The 24821-nt window shown below is 42.5% G+C and overlaps 1 protein-coding gene across 3 annotated transcripts in view; it reads left to right on the forward strand.

Moving 5' to 3' along the window:
• The window catches only part of FRMD3 (FERM domain containing 3), a 307544-nt gene that overhangs the window by 193165 nt on the left and 89558 nt on the right, over nucleotides 1-24821 (forward strand). For all 3 annotated transcript variants that reach the window (XM_032307067.1, XM_032307066.1, XM_032307068.1), the window contains 5 exons: nucleotides 2355-2478; nucleotides 17782-17869; nucleotides 19605-19693; nucleotides 22710-22773; nucleotides 24023-24111. In XM_032307067.1, the coding sequence (XP_032162958.1) occupies nucleotides 2355-2478; nucleotides 17782-17869; nucleotides 19605-19693; nucleotides 22710-22773; nucleotides 24023-24111 (454 nt within the window). The remainder of the gene's footprint in view (nucleotides 1-2354; nucleotides 2479-17781; nucleotides 17870-19604; nucleotides 19694-22709; nucleotides 22774-24022; nucleotides 24112-24821) is intronic.

The following is a 24821-nucleotide window of genomic DNA, read 5'->3' on the forward strand; positions in this document are numbered from 1 at the left end:
TTGCTTTTAATTGCTACAGAGTATCTGGTAGGGTACATGGCTCACATTTTATTTATTGCTCCTACCAACAATGAACACACAAGTTGCCTTCATATCCTTTCTTGTACTTAGTTTTCCCAGATATATGCCCAAAAGTGGGATTGCTCATTTATAATATTTGACTAAATATGCCCAGCTTGCTCTTTGGAAGAGCTGTGTACATCAAGGATCCTCTAGAGGTGAACATGTATTGGGGCACGTGGGTGGCTCAGGGGTTAAGCCTCTGCCTTCAGCTCAGGTCATGATCTCAGGGTCCTGGGATCAAGCCCCATATCGGACTCTCTGCTCAGCAGGGAGCCTGCCCCCCCCCCCCCCCCCCCCCGCCGCCTGCCTCTCTGCCTACTTGTGATCTCTCTCTCTGTCAAATCAATCAATCAATCTTAAAGAAGTGTACACGTATTTTCATTTCTTCATATCTCTACCGAAACATAGAATCATCCCACTTCTTTTTTTTTTTTAAAGATTTTATTTATTTATTTGAGAGAGAGAGACAGTGAGAGAGAGCATGAGTGAGGAGCAGCTGGGAGCCCAATGCGGGACTCGATCCCGGGATTCTGGGATCATGACCTGAGCCGAAGGCAGTCGTCCAACCAACTGAGCCACCCAGGCGTCCCGAATCATCCCACTTCTTAAACATTTTGCCAATCTTGGTGTAAAGTGATGTCTTGTTTTGGTTTCCATAGTTTTGACTACTGATGAGTTTGAGCAACTCTCTGTATTGGCTGTTTGTATCCTCTGACCATCTTCCTGTTGGTCTTCCTCCCTATCTTCTTATGGATTGGTAGGGGTTTCTTCTTCATTCTAGATACCAACTCTTGGTCACTTGCAAATATATTCTTTTAATTTATAGTCTGTTATTTTGGCGACTGTGATACCTTTAATGAATAGAAGTATTTTAATTTGATTTGATTACTTTCCCTCATATGGTTGATGGTATTTGGGGTCTTATTTTTTTTTTAAGATTTTATTTATTTATTTGACAGAGAGAGACATAGTGAGAGAGGGACACAAGCAGGGGAAGCAAGAGAGAGAGAAGCAGGCTCCCTGCTGAGCAGGGAGCCCGATGGGGGTTTGATCCCAGGACCCTGGGATCATGACCTGAGCTGAAGGCAGATGCTTAACCTCTATTTTGGGTCTTTTAAAATATTTAAAAGTTCTTCCTCATGTGGGATACATACTTTAGGTAGTTTTAAGAACTCTGTAATTTGAATTCTATTACAAAGCTTTAAAGAGCTTTGCTTTCCTCCCAGTTTCGTCTTTTTGTAGTCATTAGATGATTCAGCAATGAAAGGACAGTGGATACAAATTACAGAGTTGGATGTGATTTTGCAGATGTGTTCAGGCATATTGATTTTTATCTACTGCAGAGTTGGTGATCAAGTTCTTCTAATACAATTTTACCACCCTCTTTTAATCTTCTTTTCTGGGCTATTTCTGCCTGAGACACTTGCCTCTTCTGGCCCATTTTCCTTAGCAGGCTTGTGCAATTAGTACTTTTGCCCATGGCCAGAACATCACCTTTGCTGTTCCCAGCTGTGGTTTATGCACATTCTAGGTCCTTCCTCTCCTAGACCTTCTGGGAGCTTAGAGATATGCCAGCATTTCTTTTTGCCCTTAAAGACCCTTTGCAGGGACTCTGTATTACAACCCAGCAAGAACCTTCATCCGGTGCACTTGCCCAGGCTTAGATTTACACTCTTTAATCTGAAGAGCATTTCACTTATTTTTAAGTGCAGTCTTTTTGGGCGCCTTCATGTTGTGATTTTTTTTTTAATTGGTTGCACCATACTTGTACAAACAGGAAGCTCCAGCCATAGAATTGCTAGACTCAGAAAATTAGCTATGGAAGGAACCTTGAGGGATAGCCAGTGATTCCCACTAGCATCCTGGGGAATGTTTGGAAATACTGGGGACCATCTGTGTTGTTCACAATGACTAGGTGTGCCACTAACACTTGGTACCTGAGGGGTAGGGTGATAAGTGCCCTGACATGCCTTGGAAGGTCTGAAACAATAAACAATTGTTTAGTCCCCCCAAAGGCCAGTAGTTCCCCATTGCAAAACAACTCTTTAAATTCCTTTATTATATAGATGAAGAAAATAAGCCTCGAAGAGGTTGGCAAGTGCCCAAGATCCTATGGCTAAACTGAGTTAGAATATGGGCTTCTAGTCACTCAGGCCTTGGTCTTCCCATGGATACAAACACATTTTGTTGGGTGAGCTCCTGGCAGCTCTTCATTTGGGTGGGAGGAACCATTCCACAAGTACCCTCGCCTTGTTGGTCTTAATCTTTCTCTTACTCTTCACTGGTTACAGCTGAGCTCGGCGATTTTGACCCCGACGAGCATCCTGAGAATTATATCAGTGAGTTTGAGATTTTCCCCAAGCAGTCACAGAAGCTGGAAAGAAAAATAGTGGACATCCACAAAAATGAACTCAGGTAATAGGGGTAGACATTTGGAAGAATGATGGGAGCGAAAAAGTATTCTTACCGCAGGGAATGTGGAAATCGTGTTGTGAAGTGAGAGTATTGGTAATGTGTGAGTTACCAGTGTAATGTACGAGTGGACCGTTTCAGGGGGCGGAGCGATCTTGCTGGGCACTGACCAAAGGGTCCCCTGGATGGCTGTCTGGGAACCACCCACAGTTATTACAGCCATATATTTTCCTATGGGTTTTAACCACTCTGAGTTTCTGTAAGTGAAATCTAGGGTAAGTAAGTAATCATTTCTGGTTTGAATTTTGCATTGCCTCTTCCTTTCCTGTGGCCACTGATGAAAACTTGCTGGTGCTCCAGGATGATTGTGACTGATTACAGAGTCGTAACAGTAGAACTAGCAGAATGCATACAGTAGTCACTGTGTACCAGGGGCAGTTCTAAGTCCTTGTGCGTGGTGACTCATTTAATCTTCACGGTGACTGGGAGATAGGCTGTTACGTGTGAAAGGGAGCATGGGTAGGAACCATTGACAGCTTGGAGTCAAGTAACTTAGGTGCTCTAGTCTGTAACTAGAATTTAGATCTGTGCAAGTCATGGAAAAATTCATGGTAATTTTTGGTAATAATAAGCATGGGTTGGTATGTTTGGTAAACTTGGTGATAATAAGTATGGGTTATGTTATGACAAGTATGGACGAAGACCTGTATGAATGAGCTGCCTCCATCTTCTGAACCTCTGATAATTGTGTGTGTGTGTGTGTAAAAATATATTGTATTGTATATATAAATATATATATGTAAGTGTCCCCGTATCATGAATTCTGGAACAAGGAACTGTCCGCTTGACAGGGAGTGCTGGAATTCCCTACCTGATGCAGGCACTCCCCCTTCTGGTGAGTCTGAGCAGAGGAAACATGTGGCCATTAAAAGTGGCTGCATATTTTAGCTTTGAAAAGATGACCTTTGTTCCTAACAGATGAAGATGATTAGACATCAAAATATTGTACTGATTTCAGAAAGCAATGTGTCATCTCTATGGGTAATTTGAGAGTATTGTCTCCTAATGGAAAGCTTTGTCAAAAATACAGGACAATGACTACTCTTTTTACATCTTAGGGATGAGAATGGTAGAGAGGAGTACAAATAAAGCTCCGGTATTCTCGCTGAGGAGTTTGTGGACAAGCAGTGTCTGGGAAGCTGCAAAATGAGAATCTCTGGGGAGAGGCATTGCATGTGTGGATGGGGGGACTGGGAATCCAGAGGAGTGCTGTGACCAGAATTTGCAGCACCTCGAATGCTCAGGGCATACAATATTAGTAAACGTCTAGTGAGCATTAGTGGATGCCAAAACACTGTGCTAAGAGTCTTATGTTTGTCCACTTAGTCCTCCTAAACTCTACAGGGGAGGTGCTGTTGTTGCTCCTCATCCAATGTGAAGAAAGCACAGTGGGGAGTAGATTAAGAACTTGCCCTGTTAGTGGCAAAGTCAGGACTTGAACCTTGCTCTTCCTTGACACCAGCATCCACGCTCTTCGCCCCACCGCTGAGCAGCTGTCAGGCACTCAGGTGGTCAGTCGTGTTGGTGTTGCACAGTGATCACCATGGCGATAGCACCAGAGGGTGGAGACCGTGAGCAAGAGGACCAGTTATTTAGTTCTGCTCTCTAGACGAGAGATGCTATGGACCTGGAAAAGAAAGAAGAGAGTTTTGAGCAGCCTTACATCAAGAGGGTGACCCACTGAATTTCATGAGTAAATGAGTGAATCAAAGAAGATTCCAGATGGCTTTTTATAATCACAAAGCTGTAGATTAAACCTCATGCCAGCACCTGCCTTTGTTGATAACCCTGAAAGTAGTCATCATACACTGGGGGAGCAGGGGTGGTCATCAATCGGCCATCATGGAAGTAAATCTTGGAAGTAAATGCTATGGCTGCATCCCAAAGTTTCTGTTCCGGAGCACTGTGCATTTGTCACATCCAGAAAGCTCCTCTGAAGAAGACAGAGTTGTATGTTGAAGGACAGAAGAGCCAGAAATTATATGACATTGCACAGAGAGGTGCAGAAGGTATTTTTCCTATGAATTTTTGCTCATTCTCAAGTAGTTGTGCAGTTCCTTTTGTATCAATGCAGCAGAGAGAGATGATTGGTTTGGATGGGAAGATAAGAAGAGCAGAACAAGCTGACAGTGCAGAGGGAGAGAGACGTTCTAGAATTGGTTGGAAACCTGCCATAGAGACTGGGTTACTCTGGGGGTTTGCACAGGTTGTGGAAGTATTGACTTCTCTGATGTGGGAAATTGGACCTTTGGTTGGATTGCTTTGCAAAACCAACAGTGTCAGGAAGGAGTTATAGATGGAAGAGAGCCATACGGGGCTGTACCAAGGTGTTACCATCTTATTTTCCAAGGTCATCAGAGCACCCATGACCCTTCTACACAACAAAGGGATAATGTGTGATCATTGAACTATTGTCACAGAAACTTCCTGAGAGGATTCAGCTGGCCTTTGTTGGGGTTTGAGATGCCCCAGAACTTAACCTCCTGCTTCCTGCCTGGTTTCTGAACCAGTGGAGAAAGAAAACAAGACATGGCATGTGAGACACAAACTAGAGCAGGAATGGTGTTGGTGATTTACAGTGAGATAAACATACTTCCATTTTCTGCCCTTTTACTTGATTGGAATTGCTCTCCTTTGTGCTTTCTGAGGAAGGGATAAAAGCTGTGATTCTTGGGAGAAAAGTAACTGGGAGGAAGAAGAACCTTTCTCTCTGGGAGGCTACGTGATGCTTGAAGGTGGAAGCAAGATGGCGTGATAGACAGCCGTGAATATGAGAGCTCTTCATGGGGGAGGAAAGAGACACTCCTTGGATTTTTGAGATGCTGTAAAATAGAAGACCAAAAGTGTAGAATTTCCATCAACTCAGATTCTTTTAGATGTTAAAAGAGATTTGTGAATGAAGATTGGAATTTATGGTTAGGCCAACTTTGTTTCCTTAAGTGCACCGTCTGAACAGGAGGGGAGGGTAGGGAGAAGTGACAGTTTTGCAAAGGAAATTCCTTTAGAAATTTCCTTTAGAAAGGAATACATATTGGTCATCACTTATATTAGTCATGATAAACTAGATTTTGAGGAAATGACCCTAAAATCTCAGTGTTTAGAACAAGCAAGACTTATTTGTTCTGTTACATGTCGACCATATGTCAGCTGGGAGTCTCTGCTCACCATTGTCACTCAAGACATTCACAGGTTTGAATTTGCTGGTTGTTGAGCCAGAGGGGAAAGAGAGTTCTGGAAGGCCTTGCTTCAGCTTGGAAGTGATATCTGTCACTTCCACTGAACCATGGTTGGCCATAATTAGTCCATAACTGGTCACATGGTTCTACCTAATGGCAAGTAAGGTACAAACTGGAGAAGGCTGACAGACAGATCTTAAGGGTCTTTGCAATCTCATTAACAAATAGGCTTTTTAAATTAAACTTTTTTTGTTGTTGTTAAAAAAAACTTTATTTTTTAGATTCACAGCAATATTGAGTGGAAGGTATGGATATTTCCCCTATTCTCCCTACATAGCCTCTCCCGTTAACAACATCCCCACCAGAGTGATGCATTTGTTGCAATTGTTGACTCAACCTTGACAGCTCATTATCACACACAAACCACAGTTTGCCTTAGGGTTCACTCTGGATGTACATTCTATGGACTATAGTATAATGACACGTATCCACTGTTACAGCGTCATGCAGAATGGTTTCACTGCCCTAAAAATCCTCTGTGCTCTGCCTGTTCCTCTCTTCCACCCCCACAACCACTGGCAAACCCTGATCTTTTAACTATCTCTACAGTTTCGCCTCTGCCAGAATATCATGTTGTTAGAATCCCACAGTATACAGCCTTTTCAGATTCTCTTCTTTCACTTAGCAATGTGCATTTAAATTCCCTCTGTGTGTTTTCATCCCTCACTCATTCCTTGCCGAATAATATTCCTTTACTGGTATGTTCCATGGTTTATCCACTCGCCTCCTGAAGGACATCTTGGAGGCTTCCAAGCTTTGGCAATAGTGAATAAGGCTGTTATAAACATTCATGTGCAGGCCTTTTGTGTAGACATAAATTTTCAACTCCTTTGGTCTGCTGGATTGTAGGGTGAGAGTATGTTTAGTTTCAAAAGAAATCCTCAAACTGTCTTCCGACGTGGCTGCATTCCCGCCAGTGATGAATGAGAGGTCCTCTTGTTCCTGTACATCCTCGCCAGCCTTTGGTATTTTTAGTGTTCTTGGTTTTGGTCATTCTGATGGCTGTGCAGTGAAAGTGCATTTTTCAGAAAGATTTTACAGAGGCATCGCTGGGCCTCCTAATACCCTGTAAACTAGAAGATATGGGGATGTATGGTTTGCATCATCGAATATATGTTAGTACTAAAACTCACTGAGACTGATTGATTCTTATAGATCAGGATACACACACACACACACACACACACACACACACAATCTATCTAGGCTTTCTGGGCCACATGGTCTCTATTGCAACCACTTAGTTATGTTTTTGTAGAGCAAAAGAAGACAAAGGCAATACCTAAATTAGTGGGCTATGATTCAGTGAAACTTGATGGACAAAACAGATGGTGGGCCAGGTTTGACCCGTGGGTTCTAGTTTGTGGACCCTTTAAGCAGAGAAGGTTTGGAGTTCATTTCAGCTTCACTGCCTGCCTCTGTAGATAATTTTAAGACAAAAGAGCCATATTTGTTTTTAATACAATGTAAAAGAAAAAATCTTTTAATTCACAGATTTCATTTGAGTTTGGTACGTAGAGATGAGGCCCTAGCATGGGGACGGCTTGGAAACAGGTTTTTCCTCCTTCCAGAGCCCTCTGGTGGCTGGAAGAGGCTGTTGCCACAATCCCTAGGAATGTGAACATCTCTTATTTTGATTGTCCTGGTTACTGTTTTCCACAGAGCTTTAACCATGACCATGTGAGTTAGAAAGGAATATCCATTCCATTAGTTCTGAGGGTCCCCAAAGGGGGTTGAAGATCAAGGATATGAGTGATTTCACTTTCAGGAATGCTGAGAGGCTTCTCTGGAGGTTTTCCTAGAGTTTCTACTCAGCTGGTTTTCTCAATTCCAGTTCACCAAGTTTCTCTTTAGAGGCAAAGACATTTGGACTAGCTTCAGCCACAGGTCGTCAGCTTTCAAATATTCAGAAATCTCATTTGGGGGTGAATTAGTCTTGAAGAAACATATTCCTTGCCCTTAACGAGCAGAAAACCAATCCAATTAGCTGCAGTCATAATGATTTGATGCAGTGAGGCTTGTGCTGGAAGCAATAATGATACTGAGTGCGTTTCAAACAGAGTCATTATCTCTTTTTACTTCTCCAAATTTGCATTCTCTGGAGATCATGTGCATCCTGGCAAGGATATATAGTTTCAAAAATGTCCAGTTTTCTAGAGATAAGTGACCTGCTATGATAAATACCCTCTGACTCATGCTTCTGATGGACAAATCACCAGAGCCCCCTTAGGAAAAGTTTTTATGCAGTTTTGGGAAGATCATTTATTGTATGAAAGGAAAATGGGAAAGATCAGATGACTTTACAACTTCTCATCTTTCGGAGATGTGCTTCCCGTCATCTCTACTCCCCGCTTCGTGTAACCTTTCCCTTCTTAAGTCCCTCATTTTATTTTATTTTTTAAAAGATTTTATTTATTTATTTGTCAGAGAGAGAGAGACAGAGCATAAGCAGGCAGGAGTGGCAGGCAGAGGGAGAAGCAGGCTCCCTGCTGAGCAAGGAGCCAGATGCGGGACTTAATCCCAAGACCTTGAGGTCACGACCCGAGCCAAAGTCAGATGCTTAACCTACTGAGCCACCCAGGCATTCCATCAAGTTTCTTATTTTAAAACCCCAGAATCAATCTCTCTCTCTTTCTCTGTCTCTCTGATGGGCTGTCAAATCAATTTCCATTCCCTGGTGTTACTTGGCATAGGATTTGGAAGAGAGAATTACTTGGCATCACATGCTCCTCCTCTAAAACCTCAATCCTTGTATTATGTGACCTGGAATCAGGGACATTCTGGGGAGGGTTGGGCCAGGGGCAACTTGCGTACGCACCCAAGCCATCAGAGCTTTTAGAAAGGTAAAATCTGGCTATAGCGACTTGAGAGGAGGATGAGCCGTGTCAACAAAGTGCCACATGGCTTTGAAGAAAGGGGGAGGGTTAGTACTGATAGCTTGAACCAGCCATGACTTAATACATCTTTTGATCACATCCGACATGTGAATTACACATAGTCAAAACCTTTTCGAACTTTAGGTGAACTTATAACAGTGTATCCAGCCATCCAGCCCTCTGTCCAGGCACCCATTCATGACTCATCCATACAACCATTTGTTCATCTGTTCATGTAACAAGAATTTATTAAAAGGCAACTCTGTGTCAGGAACTGTGGAAGTAATGAGTGACCTAGCCCACTGATCTTGAACTGTACCACCAAGCTGGGATCCCCTTCCTCATGGATACTCCCCCATGACCTCATGTTTTGAAAGATTTTATCTAAAAGACAGATTTTATCTAAAATTTGCTTCCTAGTTTTCATTAGTCATACACAGCTACAGCTGCCACCCAGAGCCTTTGAATATCCATAGGTCACCAGCCAAAAGCCAAAAACTCGACACACCCAATTATTACACTTAGGGGACTCTTGGAGTCCAAAGCAGGGGTTATAAAATGATAGTCGTTGAATTACATGGTGACCCAGATATATGTTTTTTGGGACAAATAAGTTCTTAAAAAATGGAATCAGTTGCCAGAAAGCCCAGCTTCTCTTGCACCAAGATTTGGTAACCCTAGGCCTTCCCCTATGTGGTAGCACTCAGCTAGAGCTAAGCCACAGTGCTCTGTAAGAGACTCACTTGCTCTACAAATTGCCACCATTCCTGCTTGGCCACCTTCTGCCTCCATTGGTATTGAGTTCGGGACCACCTTCTTGGACCAGTAAGAATCAGACACCTGAGAAATTAATTTACCCAAGACCCTTACAATTAGGAAGCAACAGCCCTTGACCTGAAATCTGTGTTTTCCTGTGTAATGCCCTGATACCTTCCAAGTGACTGCTCTCCTGCAAGACTTGTCCTTGTTTGCCCCAGGGCATTAGCACTCTCTCCCTCATAGCATGGCAGTTACTGAGATTATGTAGCGTTCTGGCAAATGCTCTCATAAGGCTGGTACCTAATGGTCCCTAAGGCACTTGTGAGAGATCCTGTTTCTCTCTAAACAATTAGAAATGATAGACCGGAGACTCTCCTATTTAGGATGCAGACAAGCCTGAAACATTCATCTCCCCTAACACCAAGATAATGCAACAATCTACACAGACTACAGAATCCTAGTTTTGAAACCAATCTGAGAGCAAAGAAATCTTAAAGACTGAAATCCAGAATGTCCTTCCCAAGACAGTGGACACCTGCACTTGGTTTCACTTCTGATGGTGTGGTAGGAGGAGGTGGAGTATGCCATAGGTGGGGTCAAGGCGAACTAGCCAAGTCTTCAGCAAGCTTTCGATGGCCATGAGCGCACTGACTTAACTGTTGGGATCCAAGGACTCCAGCTGCAGAGTGAGTTGCACATTCCCAACACCCTTTGGCCCTAGGCCTTCAAGAGAAGAGGGAAGAAGTCAGACAGGGCTGGAGAGCTGAGTGAGATTCCTCCGAGACACTCCAGACTTTCAGCCAGGGTAGGGTAGCTCTTGCCAACATCAGGGAAAGAACCACAGGGAGGTCCTTCCAAAGTACTGAGAGCCAGAGACAGGACTGGAGAGCAAGAAGATTCCTTGAAACTGAAAAACTTGAGATGGTGGTAAAGGTGGTAAAGCGTAGAGAACTCTCCAGAGTCTAATGGATGCTAAGATCCAGCCCCTGCTCAGAGGTCAGTTCTGAGAGCATTCTTGAGCCTTTGAAGCCAGGGCTGAGTAGAATCTAACTAAAGCTGCAATTGAGCTACATCTAAGAAGATGCAAACAAGTTACAGCAAAACCCAACCCACTCAGGTTGGGAGTTCTGCTTTGCTGAGTTTAATTTGGCAACGCAAAGACCCAAGTGGATTAGGTGAAGCCAAATCCACCCTTTCCTGCCAACCCTGCTCCAAGCAATCCATGTCCTTGCTGGCAAGACACACACCTCATTTAATCAATGTACACAAAGGATGTGCACGATTAATGCTAACTAAAGATTTGCACTCATTCTTTGGATGCTGTACATTTTTGTAGTCTATGTAATGGTATGCTAAGGGAAGATCAGTAAAAGAGGGCTCTTTTTGGCAAAAAGGATACCAGATAGGCAGAAGGGAGATGTGATTACTTGACATCACCAAATTTATTAGAAAAGCATATTTTTAGAGAATGGTTAGCTCTTAAAGAATTCAAGTAATCCCTGGTCTTTATATCAAAATGTCTCACTAGAGACATTATTAATCTTTGTAGAACAGCTCCTGGTAAAAGATTTAGAGGATAGAAAATCATTATTTTCTGTTACCAAACGGAGTTTTTGCCAGAAACAAATGTCCAATGAGAACCTGAGGGGGCAAATGAACAATAAAAAAATACCTAATTGGCCTTAGTGTCTTCCTGAAAACCTGATCATTAAATGGTTTCTTCCTCAGTGAGTCGGGGAGACTCAGTTTCTAGTGCCATTGGTGTCTCTACCTTTCCTCCGTTGGTTTTGAACCCTTTTCCTACAATGAACATTTGCAGTTAGCCTTTCTTTCTGTATGACCTCTTAGATGAAGTCTTTTCAGTGCTTAGCTGTTGGAGATCTGCAGTCAAACCCAAGGCAAAGGATAACAATTTGAGGATTTTTACTTGAAAGAGGGGTCTTTGCTTTGCTATGAATGTCTTGACATGCTTCCTGACATTTCCCCCAGCATCATAATTCTGATCTCAGTCACATGCAGGGTTAGCAGGGGAACAAATGGTGTTCTGAGGGTGAGTAGAGACCACTCTCTGTGCCAAGCAGTAGTCTAATGGCTTTTCATCTGTCAGCTGCTTACTCTATACACCAAATCTCCAAGGTAGGTACTATTTGTATCTTCATTTTATGGAATCAAGGCGCTCTAGGTTTAGCAGTTCTCCGTTCCTGTGTGTAGTTCCTAACTCAGGTTCCAGCAAACTTTTTCTACACTAGGCTACTTAATAAATACTTTAGGCTGTGCAGAACATAGGATTTCTGTTGCAGCTACTCAGTCTTGCCACTGGAGCATGATGGCATCTGTAGACAGTACGTAAGTAGATGGGTGTGGCCGTGTTCCAATAAGAACTTATTGGTCCTGGGGCACCTGGGTGGCTCAGTGGGTTAAAGCCTCTGCCTTTGGTTCTAGGTTATGATCTCAGAGTCCTGGGATTAAGCCCCACATCGGGCTCTCTGCTCAGTAGGGAGCCTGCTTTCTCCTCTCTCTCTCTGCCTGCCTTTCTGCCTACTCATGATCTCTGTCAAATAAATAAAATCTTAAAAAAAAGTAAAGAACTTATTGGTCCTGAAATTTGAATGTCCTATAATTTTCATGGGTCATGACATTACTATTCTTTGTTTGATTGTTTTAAAGCATTTTTTTTAAAAAAGATTTTATTTGACCCAGAGAGAGACAGAGAACACAAGTAGGCAGAGAGGCAGGCAGAGAGAGAGGGGAAGGCAGGCTCTCTGCTGAGCAGAGAGCCCAAGGCGGGGCTCGATCCCAAGAGCCCGAGACCGTGACCTGAGCCAAAGGTAGAGGCTTAACACAATGAGCCACCCAGGTGCCCTGGTTTTAAACCATATAAACATGGAAAACCAATATCAGCTCAAGGGTTGTGCAAAACCTGTTGGTGGACAGGATTCAGCCTGTGGGCTTTAGTCTGGGGCTCAATCGAGACCTCACTGCTCTCCCATAAGGTGTGAATATCAGGTACCTGGGGTGGATCGCCTCATCACTGATAAGATACAATGTTTAGAAGCTGAAAGAGGCTTTTTCTAAGACCTGATAAGCCATGTCATTTTGATATGCTCTGCCATGTAAGAGGGCAGGCACATGGCCCTTAACAGTATCTTGGAGGTAGTGATGGTGGAGCGGGCACAGAGTAGTGCTTTGGAACAAGCAGACTTGGATTTGAACCTCACTACTGCACTTACTAGCCGAGTAACTTTGAGCAAGTTACTTTTCCTTTGAGTATTGGAATCCTCATCTACCAAAGGAGGATAAGGATTTCTCCTTTATGAATATCAAGTGACAGAATATATACATTGTTTGACAACGAAAATGATTATATGTTGCTCAGAACAGTAGAGTTGAGTAACAAGGAGCCCTGCATGCATATCTGTGAGGTTCCTGACCAGTCCTGTTTAGTTCAGCAGTGTTTTTGGACTGTACAGTATTTTATCCAGTAATTCTTTTATTAAAAAGGCAGGAATTGCTCCTCTTTTAATCACTGAAAATATATAATATTTTGTATAATAATATATAATAAATATATTATATATAATATTTTATAATAATGCATTAGCTTTATGTATACATATAATGTATATATAATGTATATATATAATGCAAATATAAAATATATGAGTATATATAACATATGCAACTTAAAGAATAGTTGAAAACACGCCCATGACCCCTTGACTCTGCTTATGAATTAGAATATCACCAGATGCTCGGAAGTCTCCTGTGTGCCCCTCCTGCATCACCCTCTTCCCTCCTCTGCACTATTGAGAATTTGGGGTTATTTATTCTCTCATTCAGCTTTTGTAAATACACTTCATACATATTACTAAGTAGTGCCTTGTTTGTTTTTGCATGGCTTTGGCAGTCATCTAAATGGATTCCTGCTCTATTCTTCCGTCTCATGTGCTCCCATCAACATGGCGTTGGAGGCTTTTCCACACGGATGTGTATGGCCGTAGGTCTTCATTTGTGCTTCCGTGTCATGAATGTTCTATGATGCGAACACATCACATCTTATGTATCCATTCTGCTCATGGGCATTTGGGTTATTTCTGGGCTTCTTGACTAATTCTCATGGGAGTGTAGGTGAAGGAGTTCCTAGCCTAGTATGAACCTAAGTGGAATTTGGAGGGCCATGGACTGTCAGCTTTTCTAGAAATTGATGGCTTGTTTGCTGATGGGGTTGCCCGAATTCACACCAACAATTCACGAGGGTCCCCAGGGCTTCATAACCTTTTTTCTTTTCTGTTAAGCTCTTAGCAATTGAAGTATAACAGACTCAGAAAAGTGTACAAAACATAAAGCTAATGCGTTATTATACAGCAAGCATAGGGGTATCGACCGCCCAAATCAGAGAGAATTGGTAACACCCCAGAAGCTTCTCTTCTGCCCCTTCTCAATATTTATCTTCTCCCTCCTCCCCAAAGGTGATCACATCTCTAACTTCTAACACGTTAGTTGTGTTTTGCTCATTTTTGAAAACTGTATAAACTGAATTCATTCAGTGTGTATTCAATTATATCCTTCCTCTTCTGTTCAGTTTTATTTTTGTGATGGTTTCCCATCTTGTGTGTAGGTTTAGCTCATGCAATTTCATGGCTGTATAGCATTCCATTGTATATCCCTCTCCTGTTGGTAGACATTTGGGCTTTCTATTTTTTGCTACTACCAATGGCACTACTATGAAAATTCTATATATTCTTAGTGCCACATGCACAAGTTTCTGTTGCATATGGAACTCTACCAATGGAATCGTCATATTATAGGGTAAACATGTTGAACTTTTATAGATAATGGCAGTTTCCCAGATAGCTCTGCTGCCTTGCTACTCCCCCAGTAGTATAAGAGCTGGTTTTGCCGCAAATCCTCTTGAATGCTTGGTACTGTGTTTTAAATTTTGACTATGTAAATGGATGTAGAAATGATTTCTCATAGTTTTAATTTGCATTTTCCTGATGATAAAGAGTTTAAGTGCATTTTCACGTGGTTGTACACTATTGGGATATCTTATGAAGTGCCTATGTATGTCTTGTGCTGATTTTTCTTCTGAGTCGTATATTTAAAAAATTGTATTGTTTGTCGATTTATAGAAATTAAAAAAAAATTCTACATAGAAGTCCTTTTCTTGATTGTACATGTTACTGAAACCTTTTCCCGCACTGGGGCTCAGCGTTTCCCACCCTGAATGAGATGTCCCCATGAACAAAGATGTCTCAATGAATGAGAAGTCTCGAAGACAGATGTCTTTGAGTTCAATGTCACATTCTCTGGAGCTGTGTGACCCCACGCCTGCTGCCATTTGTGGTTGAGTGTTAACAATTAGGAACTGGATGCCTGTCAGATTTACAAAGGATGGGAATGTGCTCAGACCACCCAGGCAAACAAAACTTAGTCGCTTTCCAATATGAACTCCCAAATGACAACCTTTCACGATTAACTTGTTCCCAGACTGAATATAAAAGAGGAGTGAGCTTTAAAACCAAGCTGGGATTTTAAGAATAAACACTGTGCGGATTATACAAAGGTGCTGACGCTTTTACCACTGGGGAGGGGTGGGGGGGGATCGCCAGCTCTCCAGAGGGGAGCCCTTTCATGTCAAGCAGGAGGATTAGCCTGGAGCAGAGCCAATGGCTTTGGGCTGCTTTGACTCTGGTCCTGGTTCCCTTTGGCCCCCATCTGGATCATTAGGCTAAAGTCTGCTTTGAGGGTCACCAGCGTGGGGGTCCTACTTAGTAAAATGTGGACAGCTCAGCTCTGTGCTTTGTCCCTCGTTGGGGGTGCTATGAATGTTTGGGTGAGTGAGTGAGAATGTGGCAGGCAGGGAAATAGCACCCAATGTTTGGATTTAATAATTTATCTTTCGGTGAAAGGTAAGATATAACTCCTAGAACTGAAGAGAGCTATGGAGAAATTCTTGTATGTATTGAGAAAACTCAAAAAAATCCCTTTCTCCTTTTCCTTCAATATAGTTGATGACTTCTTTTAACTTACTGTTATGGTATCAAGAAGAGATATCGTAACAGTGAGCGCGACTTGAAAAAAAAAAAAACAAAGAAAGATAGGAATTGTATTGAAGGGACCCATAGAGTGCTGATCAAGATGAATAAATAAAGATGTTGCCTTTATATATATCACAGTGAAACTGCAGCCTAACACTAAGGCTAGGAAAGAGGAAAGTCCGAAAGGCTTTAGAAGACTTTATTTTCTTAAAGCTGGTGTGTGAGTTAATCCCTCAGAAATATGTTCTGTAAAGGTTGGATTAAAATGATCTCTTCTTTAAAAAAAGAAAAAGGTAGCACATATGGCTACCTCTTCTTCCTTTTCCAAGGCCCTGTAGATCATGGAAAAAATACTAGAAAGCGGATTTAGGAAAGAATACCATTTTTGGACCAGAAGTCCGACAGTGTCTTCTGGAAGATGGGAAACTGATGGAGCACATCCAGGTTGAACACATATGTAGGGTAGGAGTGGTTCTGGGTGCTTCAGATGACAGATGCACAGGGGGCTATCACGGTGAGTGGGCAGCTGCATTTGGCTCAGTTGGGTAGCCTTGACCTCTTTCTCTGGTTCCTCGTGAGCAACAACAGGCTTGAGCTGGAGGTACCCCGTGTGGGGGCAACACCCAGAAGAATTACAGCCTTCAGTTTAAAATCAAGTTTCTAATACACACATTTCTCAGATGGCGTGCCCCACCACCCACTCCTTCCCTACAGACCTCTGGAGGCCACTGCATTAAGCAGATAATGTCAGATGGAATAATGTCCATCCGTGAATCACCCGCCACTTAAGGAAACATCAGTTCCGTGAATGAGAGATTCTGACTCAGCAAACCAAAGGACCCTCACCAAGAAAGCAGCATAAACAGAGCAAATGGGGTGGGACTTTAAAGGAAACAAAGTGGGATTTCCTCAGAGGAACAAGAGAATATATTGCGTGAAATAGGAACGGGCAGCTATTTCAAGAGCCAAATAGATATTACGTTGGAAGTGAAATATTTAATTGGTATTTAAAAAAAAATCTTAAGAAATGGAAAGAAAAGCAAGATGCATGCAGCTGAATAAATTAACAAAGTCGAACTAAGAAATAATTCAGAAAATGGACGCCTGGGTGACTCAGTCGGTTAAGCGTCTGCCTTCCACTCAGGTCATGATCCCAGTGTTCTGGGATCAAGTCCTGTGTCAGTGTCAGACTCCTTACTCCAGCAGGGAGCCTGCTTCTCCCTCTGCCTGCCACCCCCAAACCCCAGCTTATGCCCTTTCTCACAAAGAAATAAAATCTGGAAGAAAAAAAAAAAGAATGTAGTACAAAAAGAGAATGAAACAAAGGTTATAAGGCATGGAAGACAGACCTAGGGGTTTCAAGATCCATTTACTTGGGCCTCAGACCTATTCTAGTGAAATTTCAGTCACTTGGTTTAAAGAGAAGGTCTCAAAAGCCTTTAGGGAGAGGGTAGATGGAATACTGTTTTAACTGAGAGCATGATGACTCTTGAGGGGGAGAGGAGGGAATCCATCTATGGGCAGACGGTTGGGTGGAAATAGATTTAATACTACAATATAATTCTACATGTTGGAAATAAAAAAAATCCTGTTGTTTTCTTTGGCAAACTCTCCTTGATTGTTACCTCTTTATCCTTGGAGAATGGTTTGGATTCTCTAAGATACGTTTGAGATTTAGTCAAAAGTGGAGTCTTTGAAATGCTGCACGATGCTGCTTTGAAAGTTAGCTCCAGAAAGTTTCACAGCCCTCAGCACTGCAGCGCCTTTCCCCCTCGTGGCGGCCAAGACCTTGTTTACCACCCTGGAGGACAGAGCTGGGATTAGTGGCTGAGATTTCCTTTCAAAGTCCAGAGCTTTCCAGTGGAATGGTTAACCGTCCTTCCTGTGCAGATGGCTTTGTTCAGGCTTGCGGGTAGCATAACAGGATTGCCCGTATTTTACCCTGAACAAGAGGGAATGCTCTTTGCCCTGGATAATCTTTTGAAGTGAGTAGGAAAGAGCAGATGCTGAATTCTATTTCAAATTAAGATTGAATTTGCAAGTCTTTACTTATTGGTAACTTGATAACCTTGATTAACTGTATGGGTCACTGGAGTCCTCAGAGTACACATAGGTTTTTAATGGAACAATTAGCCAGGGAACATGAGCTCTGATTCCTTAGCAAAGAGCTCCTCATGGTGATCAGTGTTACTGATTATTATTATATAGGGATCTCTGGGTTTTGTTTTTGTTTTTGTTTTTTAGTGTAGGATATCCCATTTTATTGAATCAGGGGACTTTAGATTTCTATAATCTTCTGTATTAACACCTTAAACTTTTGTTGTGTGATTCTAGAGGTCAGAGCCCACCAGTTGCTGAATTTAACTTACTCCTGAAAGCTCACACTTTGGAAACCTATGGGGTGGACCCCCACCCATGCAAGGTGAGTGGTCCTCCTAGCAGGCTGACATAAAACAATTGTTTTGCACACAAGAGAGTTCATCAGCGTGTGGGATATTTCTACAGGCTGGCCCGTTGCCCCTAACTGGAAGGGACAACAGTCAGTAGGCTGTAATCACAAGTTCTGGTGGTTGATTTTCTCCGTTGTGAGCCTCCCAACTGCTTGCTAATTGCTATGTAGTAGTCACTTTCTTAAGTTAATATACATGATTCTTTCATCCATCAAATGGATGGTTCGACCCCTTAGAAGTTACAGGGTCCAAACAGATTTATTCTCAAGACCCTTGTCTGCAAGAAGGCAACATTAAAGGAAGAAAAAAAAAAGACTTTAAATTATATTTTGACATTAGGATTTTTTTTGGTGTGTTTCCTTTGTTCATATTATTTGGTGGTATTTCTCCAAGCATGTATCATATCAGAATCACCTGGGGTCCACAGAGCTACTGGGGGTACAGCTGGGGAATATGCTTTTTTAACAAGCCCCCAAGATGATGCACACATTTTCCAGAAATGTATTAGGAAAATGGTTTTCTTCTTTCTATGCTTTAAGCTAACTATGCATCTATCAGACACTAACTAGAATTCTAAGCTAAGCATTTATCTCAGCCAGGCTCTTAAAGGTAAGTTCTTGAGTCCTGCTGGACATTTCTTTACCCATGTGGGATCAGGTAATAGTATTTGATAACGTGCGAGTTTTGTACTCTTAGTGCAAGCTGTTGATTAGACATACCTGGGGGGTTTCCTGGTCCTGCCACCCAATAATATCAGGATCTGTGGTGGAGCAGACCAGGCTCTCCAGATGATTCCAACATGCAGCCGAAGCAAAGAGCTGATAGTACTTGTTCACATTGACATTTTTCTTTTTATCGGCACAGTTATTTTAGCATATTTGCCAGAATCCTCTGTCTTAATGATATAAATCATTTGATTCCATTTTAAAGATTATTTATTTGACAGAGATCACAAGTAGGCAGAGAGAAAGAGAGGAGAAAACAGGCTCCCTGCCAAGCAGAGAGCTTGAGTAGGGACTCGATCCCAGGACCCTGAGATCATGACCTGAGCTGAAGGCAGAGGCTTAACCCACTGAGCCATCCAGGTACCCAGTTTATTCCAGTTTAGTGAATTAGATTTTATCTATAATTTTGAGCCTTTATGTTTTATTTATTACTTGGAGATAGACTTGATTTTTGTTGCTGCCATTCCTTTGCTTTTACTGACCTATGCTTAGTTTTTCCGGTTGAGGCTAGAAGCAAAGTAGGCATTTCTAGACATGTCTTTACATTAAAACTACCAGGAATTTTGTGTGGAATTTAAGCAAGTTAAATTAGGGCTTTAGTTTCATAGCATCTTTGATTTTAGGGCTAATGATGACTGAGCACAGTTTGTCCACATTACAGGACAGATCTGAGAACGTGGGTGGTCCCAGGACACACTTGGAGATAGACACAGAGCTTTGGAACTAATCTGCCATTCCCAGGGTGTTCCTGGAGAGGTAAAAGGTCTGTTCCTCCAAGGAAACAGCTACATATTCCCAGACCTTCCCCAGATTTTAGAAGGACTATCCTTGGAAGTCCCATCTCAGAAAGTCAGTTTATTGCCAAGATCAATGGAATTAACCTGAAATTAATCCAGGGGGAGGATGAGTGGGGATACCATTTATCATATATTTTATATTTATCAATCCAAATGTTTTTGTCCCCCCCCCCCCCGCCCCCCAGGATTCAACAGGCACAACAACATTTTTAGGATTCACTGCTGCGGGCTTTGTGGTATTCCAGGGAAATAAGCGGATCCATTTGATAAAATGGTAAGGACTGCTTTGGGAAACTAGTTTACCATTTTTCTTAATCTTGCTTTTCTTTCCCAGCCTTTGATTCCTTTTTTATTTGGAAATGTCCATTAGAATGCCTAGTATTCATTTCTTTGCTGTGGAACTTCATTATTAAGGGATTATTCATCTATAAATAAAAGCTAACCTAGACCTCCTCCAGACCTCAGGAGACCTGGGGTGTGTCTTGGGCTCAGGGTCTCTGTCTCCAAAGAGAAGGTGTCTAGTGTTTCCTCATCAGCAGCTACTGATCTGGCCAGAGAGGTGACCTGGAGTAGGAAGGGGCAGGGAAAAGGTACAGGTTGCCTTGAATAACTCAGGACCCTCTTCTCCTGTTTCCTCCTCTCCATTCTCTTCTGTTGAGTCATTGTTGCAGACACGTCCCGTGTTACTAATATATCAGTGAAGATGCTTTTGGCTCGAAGTAACAGGGGTGACTGCTCACGGTGGCTTCCAAATAAGAGGACTGATTGTTTCACACAGCAAAAGTTCCAGAGGTTGGGCATTTCCATGATCCTTTAACTTAACTGCCTGACAACATTGTGAAGGACCTGGGTTTCCATTTTCTTCTCTGTCATCCCAGGGTAGTGGCTTTTGTCCCCAGTCTCATGGTCCCAAGTTGACCATGCAAGCAGCTCTGTTCATCCTGTCTTCATACAGCAACACCCAGAGCCTGAAGGAGAACATCCCCTTCCATGTGTCTCCTATTAAAACAAGGAGAACTTGTTTTACAGAAGCCCTGTAGGAGACTTCCCATATATCTAATACCGCAAGATTGGGCCACACCCACCTACTTAAAACCAATCCCTCAGAGAAAAGTGAGAACTCCATGACTGGGCTGGTCAAATGAAGGCCCACCTCTTGTGGCTGGGAAGAACATAATCTGCATGAACATGTCACCTTGAGAAAGCAAAAAGTCTGAGTCATGTCAATACAGAAGTGGGGGGATGGAGCCGAGTAGGTGACCAGCAGGGCCCATGGTGTCCATCATTCAAGGAGAAGATGGTTTGGGCAAAGAGTGAGAAGGCTGAACATACATGGAATATTATAAAGTCTCAGTCTTGTTCATACCTTCAGCTTGATTCAGGTTCTGCCCTGATGGCCCCTGACAGGTTTATCAGCCCCCCAACCCCATCATGTCTCACTGGGTGGTGGGCTCCCCGCTGTGGCCTGAAGTTCTTCCTGATGGGCCAGTGAGCATCCACCTTCAGTCGTGGGTTGGAGATGCTCTTGCATTTATCTGAACCTCAGTTTCGTGGTTCTCTTAGCTTCAGGATTTCTGGCACCCCTTTATCAACATTCCCACTCTTGCACTGTCCTCTTGGCAGCTCCCCCACCCCATCACCTTTCAAATTTTCTCTGTTGGGCTTGCATCAGCCAGCTAATGTCCTCCACTCTTACAACTACTCTTTTTTCTGAGATTCCCCAATTTCATCATCTCTTTCTTGACCTCTCTATCATTGCCTTTTGTTCAGCTCATACTTTGTGCTCCCCTCTGCTCCCACTTGTTCTTTCTCTACAATGAGTTTTCTCAAAACTCTTTTTCACTTCACTTTTCTGAGTCTCCATGTACTCAATTGTAAGATGGGAGTCCATTACATCTGGCTGCCTTATAGGGAGGAAAGGAGTTGGGGGAGAAACAAATGCAACCATGTTGTGAGTGGTGGGATTTATGAACTCTGACATCTTGCGGACATCTAGCATGGTGGGGTGACCAGTGTTCTTCCCTGTGTTTTCTGCACCTTGGAAAGAAGGGTATTAATCACCCTTCAGGCCATTCCAGAATAAGCTCCTTAGGGATTCCTTTTGACTTTGGGAAGCATGGATAATTTGGGGACTTCTCCCATCCTACCCTAGGACCATAGAAGGCTTGCAAGGGAGACCTTTAGGTTTCTGAACTGCTTGAGCTCTGAAGTAGGGGAGAATCTGACGTGTCTCAAATACAGATTATTTGCAAGTCTATGTCCCTTGGGTTTCTGTTTCTTTCTGGGCCCAATGAAGGCTTGAAATAGACAATTCCCAGGCCATTTATTTCTGTTTCTACATCATGATGTTCCTGGTGGGATGCTGATGTCATCCCCACCCCTCTCCGGTCTCTGCCTAGGCATGTGTATTTGGAACAGTTGTGGACATGTTACCAAAACAAATTTTATTCCCACATTAATCCTAGTTTTGTTTTTTGTTTTTCAATATCCACTGAGCTGTGTTACTCGTGCAAATCCTCTCCTAAGTTTAAACAGCTTAATGTGGCCATGCTATTCTTTTTCCTGCAGGAAAAAACACAGGGACACAAATCAGTCTCCTAGAAATTAGATCAAAGGAGTAAAAATAGAATTGTGTCCTCTCTTTACACATATCTGTTCACCAAGGAGGTGACCTGTGGTCCCCATTTCAGGCACATTTTAATTGAGCAGCTCCTTAAGATAGAAACCCGAAGTCCCTCCTTTAACTACCACGTGTCAAGCTGTGGTGTCAAGCTCACAATTTTGAGCATCTCAATATTTAACCAAACTCTTCTCTCATGAACAGGGAGAGCAGAAATGAAAATTTTACAGGCTAGTGTGTGCGTTTCTCGAAGATAGATGTGAAAAGGAAAGGGAGACAGATACTGTGAATCCATATCTTTTCATTACCCAGACCTGAAATAACCACATTCTTCCTACCTCGCAAAGTGGGCTGGCCAATTAATATTGTTTTGGCCCTTAATGTTCACAACACCTCCAGAGCTCCTTGGAGGAAAGATGCAGCTTGACTGTAAAAAATGGAAGAAATAATTCTGAGCTACCTCCAGATCCTATCTTGGGAAGAAAATTGCTGTATAATTCACTTGGGGACTTTTCACTGCTCATTAGGCCTTCACTGATGATAAGATAATATCTTGTTTCATTGCAGTCAGCTTGGTATTTGCGAGTCAGCCAGATTCCTGTGGGAAACCAAGGTACCTTGGTTAGTTGCCACTTTTTTTTTCTTCTCACCCAAGGTTTTCTTTTCTTAGGCCAGATGTCTGCAAATTGAAGTTTGAAGGGAAGACGTTTTATGTGATTGGCATCCAGAAGGAGGTCAGTGACTGCTTTTCTAACCTGTAGTGTGTGCATGTGTGCATGTGCGTGCACGAGAGGGATGCAGGCGTAAAACGTACATTTAGTATTGTACCCCAAGAACACCATGACTTCAAAGTTTATGATGATAATGGGAGCTGTATGCTGAACATTTTAGAGATAAATAGTGGACTTGTCCATTTGAGAACTAAGTCAAGGAAATGGGTCTGGCAGAGAAAGACAAATACCATATGATTTCACTCATATGTGGAAAACTTAGGAAACAAAAAAGATGCACATGGGGAAGGGAAGGAAAAATAAAATAAAATGAAAACAGAGAGGCAAACCATAATAGACTCTTAACTACAGGGAACAAACTGAGGATTGCTGGGGGATGGGGCAACTGGGTGATGGGCATTAAGGAGGCACGTGATATAAGGAGCACTGGGTGTATAGGCAACAGATGAAACACTAAACTCTACCTCTGAAACTAATAGTACTCTATGTTAACTAAATTGAATCTAAATAATTTTTTTTTTAAATGAAGTCGGTGAGCAATGCTTGACCATATACTGCTATATAAAAAATATATTGGGATAGAAAATGGAACCTTCTCTTGAAACTAATATTATACTGCGTGTTTACTAACTGGAAGTTGAATTAAAAAATGAAAAAGGAAAATGGAACCTGCTCCTACCCCCTAATCTGCCAAAATAGAAATTTAGGAAACAAGCGAAGAATACTTCCAGGGCTAGATATTCAATCACTACTTGTGAGAATTTTATAAATTCCCATGTATTTAGAGTCTATACATCCTGGGAGTCTTAAGGAAACTAGTGGATGCAGGTTGGGTTCATTAGGGAATGCATCTGAGAGGAGGCCATCATAGAAGTTTTGAGGTTCAAGGCTAGGTCTGGAAGCTTGCAGATTTTCTTGACTAATTTTCAGGTCAAGCACCTGTTACTCAGCATCAGCAAATAAGTTTTTCAAGGAAACCAAGTCTGATAGAGAGGTGGGTGATTCCTGGGTGGTTGAAAAGGATCGTGAGGCTGTTTTTTGTTAGAAACAGGGCCCAGCTAGATTCGTGATGCCTGCAAAGGGTGATGGAGGTGAGTGGGGGTGGGGCACCGTTTCAACAGCACGTTAAAGACCCTAGTAATGCCCAAGTTACTTTTAATCTGTTCATCAGGTGGGGGGATGCAAATTGGTAAATACCTAAAGAAGATAAACTTGTTTCACATGCCCTTTCTTGTTTTATCTTTTTTATTAGAAAAAAGCCATGTTGGCCTTCCATACTTCGACACCAGCTGCCTGCAAACATCTTTGGAAGTGTGGGGTGGAGAACCAGGCCTTTTATAAGTATGTAGTTTTATTCATTTAATCATAGGTTGTAAAAGCATCCATGGAATCACTCATGTTTTGCAAATAGCTGCATATTCCTTTTAATTCAGTTCTTTTCATTATATTTAAGGGAATGCTAAATTCAGTGTATTGTGCAGGGCGACTCCCACCCAAGCCTGAGCTCCATGTTGGGTGATGCCCATAGAATGCAATGGGTGCCCCCTCCCCTCCCCCCCCTTTTTTTTTTGGCATTGCTATCTTCTTTCTTTCTTTCTTTTTTAAAGATTTATTTATTTATTTATTTATTTGACACAGAAAGAGATCACAAGTAGGTGGCGAGGCAGGCAGAGAGAGAGAGGAAGCAGGCTCCCTGCTGAGCAGAGAGCCCAATGCGAGGCTCCATCCCAGGACCCTGGGTTCATGACCTGAGCTGAAGGCAGAGGCTTTAACCCACTGAGCTACCCAGGTGCCCCTTTTATGTGGTTTTTTTTTTTTTTTAAGTTTTTAAAATTTTGCATTGCTGTTTTCATTCAACATAACAGAATCTGTTTTTGGTTGGGTGTCCCCGTCAGAAGCAGACCTTGAGAAGAGCTGAGTGCAAGAAGCGGAATGTGGTTTCTGAACTGACCGGTAGCAGGGTAGGGAAGGGAGGTTGGGGCAGCAAGCAATATAGAGCGTGTTATCCATCAGGTCACTCATCAGGGTAGCTGAGTTCTCCCACTGACCAG

This window comes from Mustela erminea, chromosome 12 (genome assembly GCF_009829155.1).
Source record: "Mustela erminea isolate mMusErm1 chromosome 12, mMusErm1.Pri, whole genome shotgun sequence".
Lineage (NCBI taxonomy): Eukaryota > Metazoa > Chordata > Mammalia > Carnivora > Mustelidae > Mustela > Mustela erminea.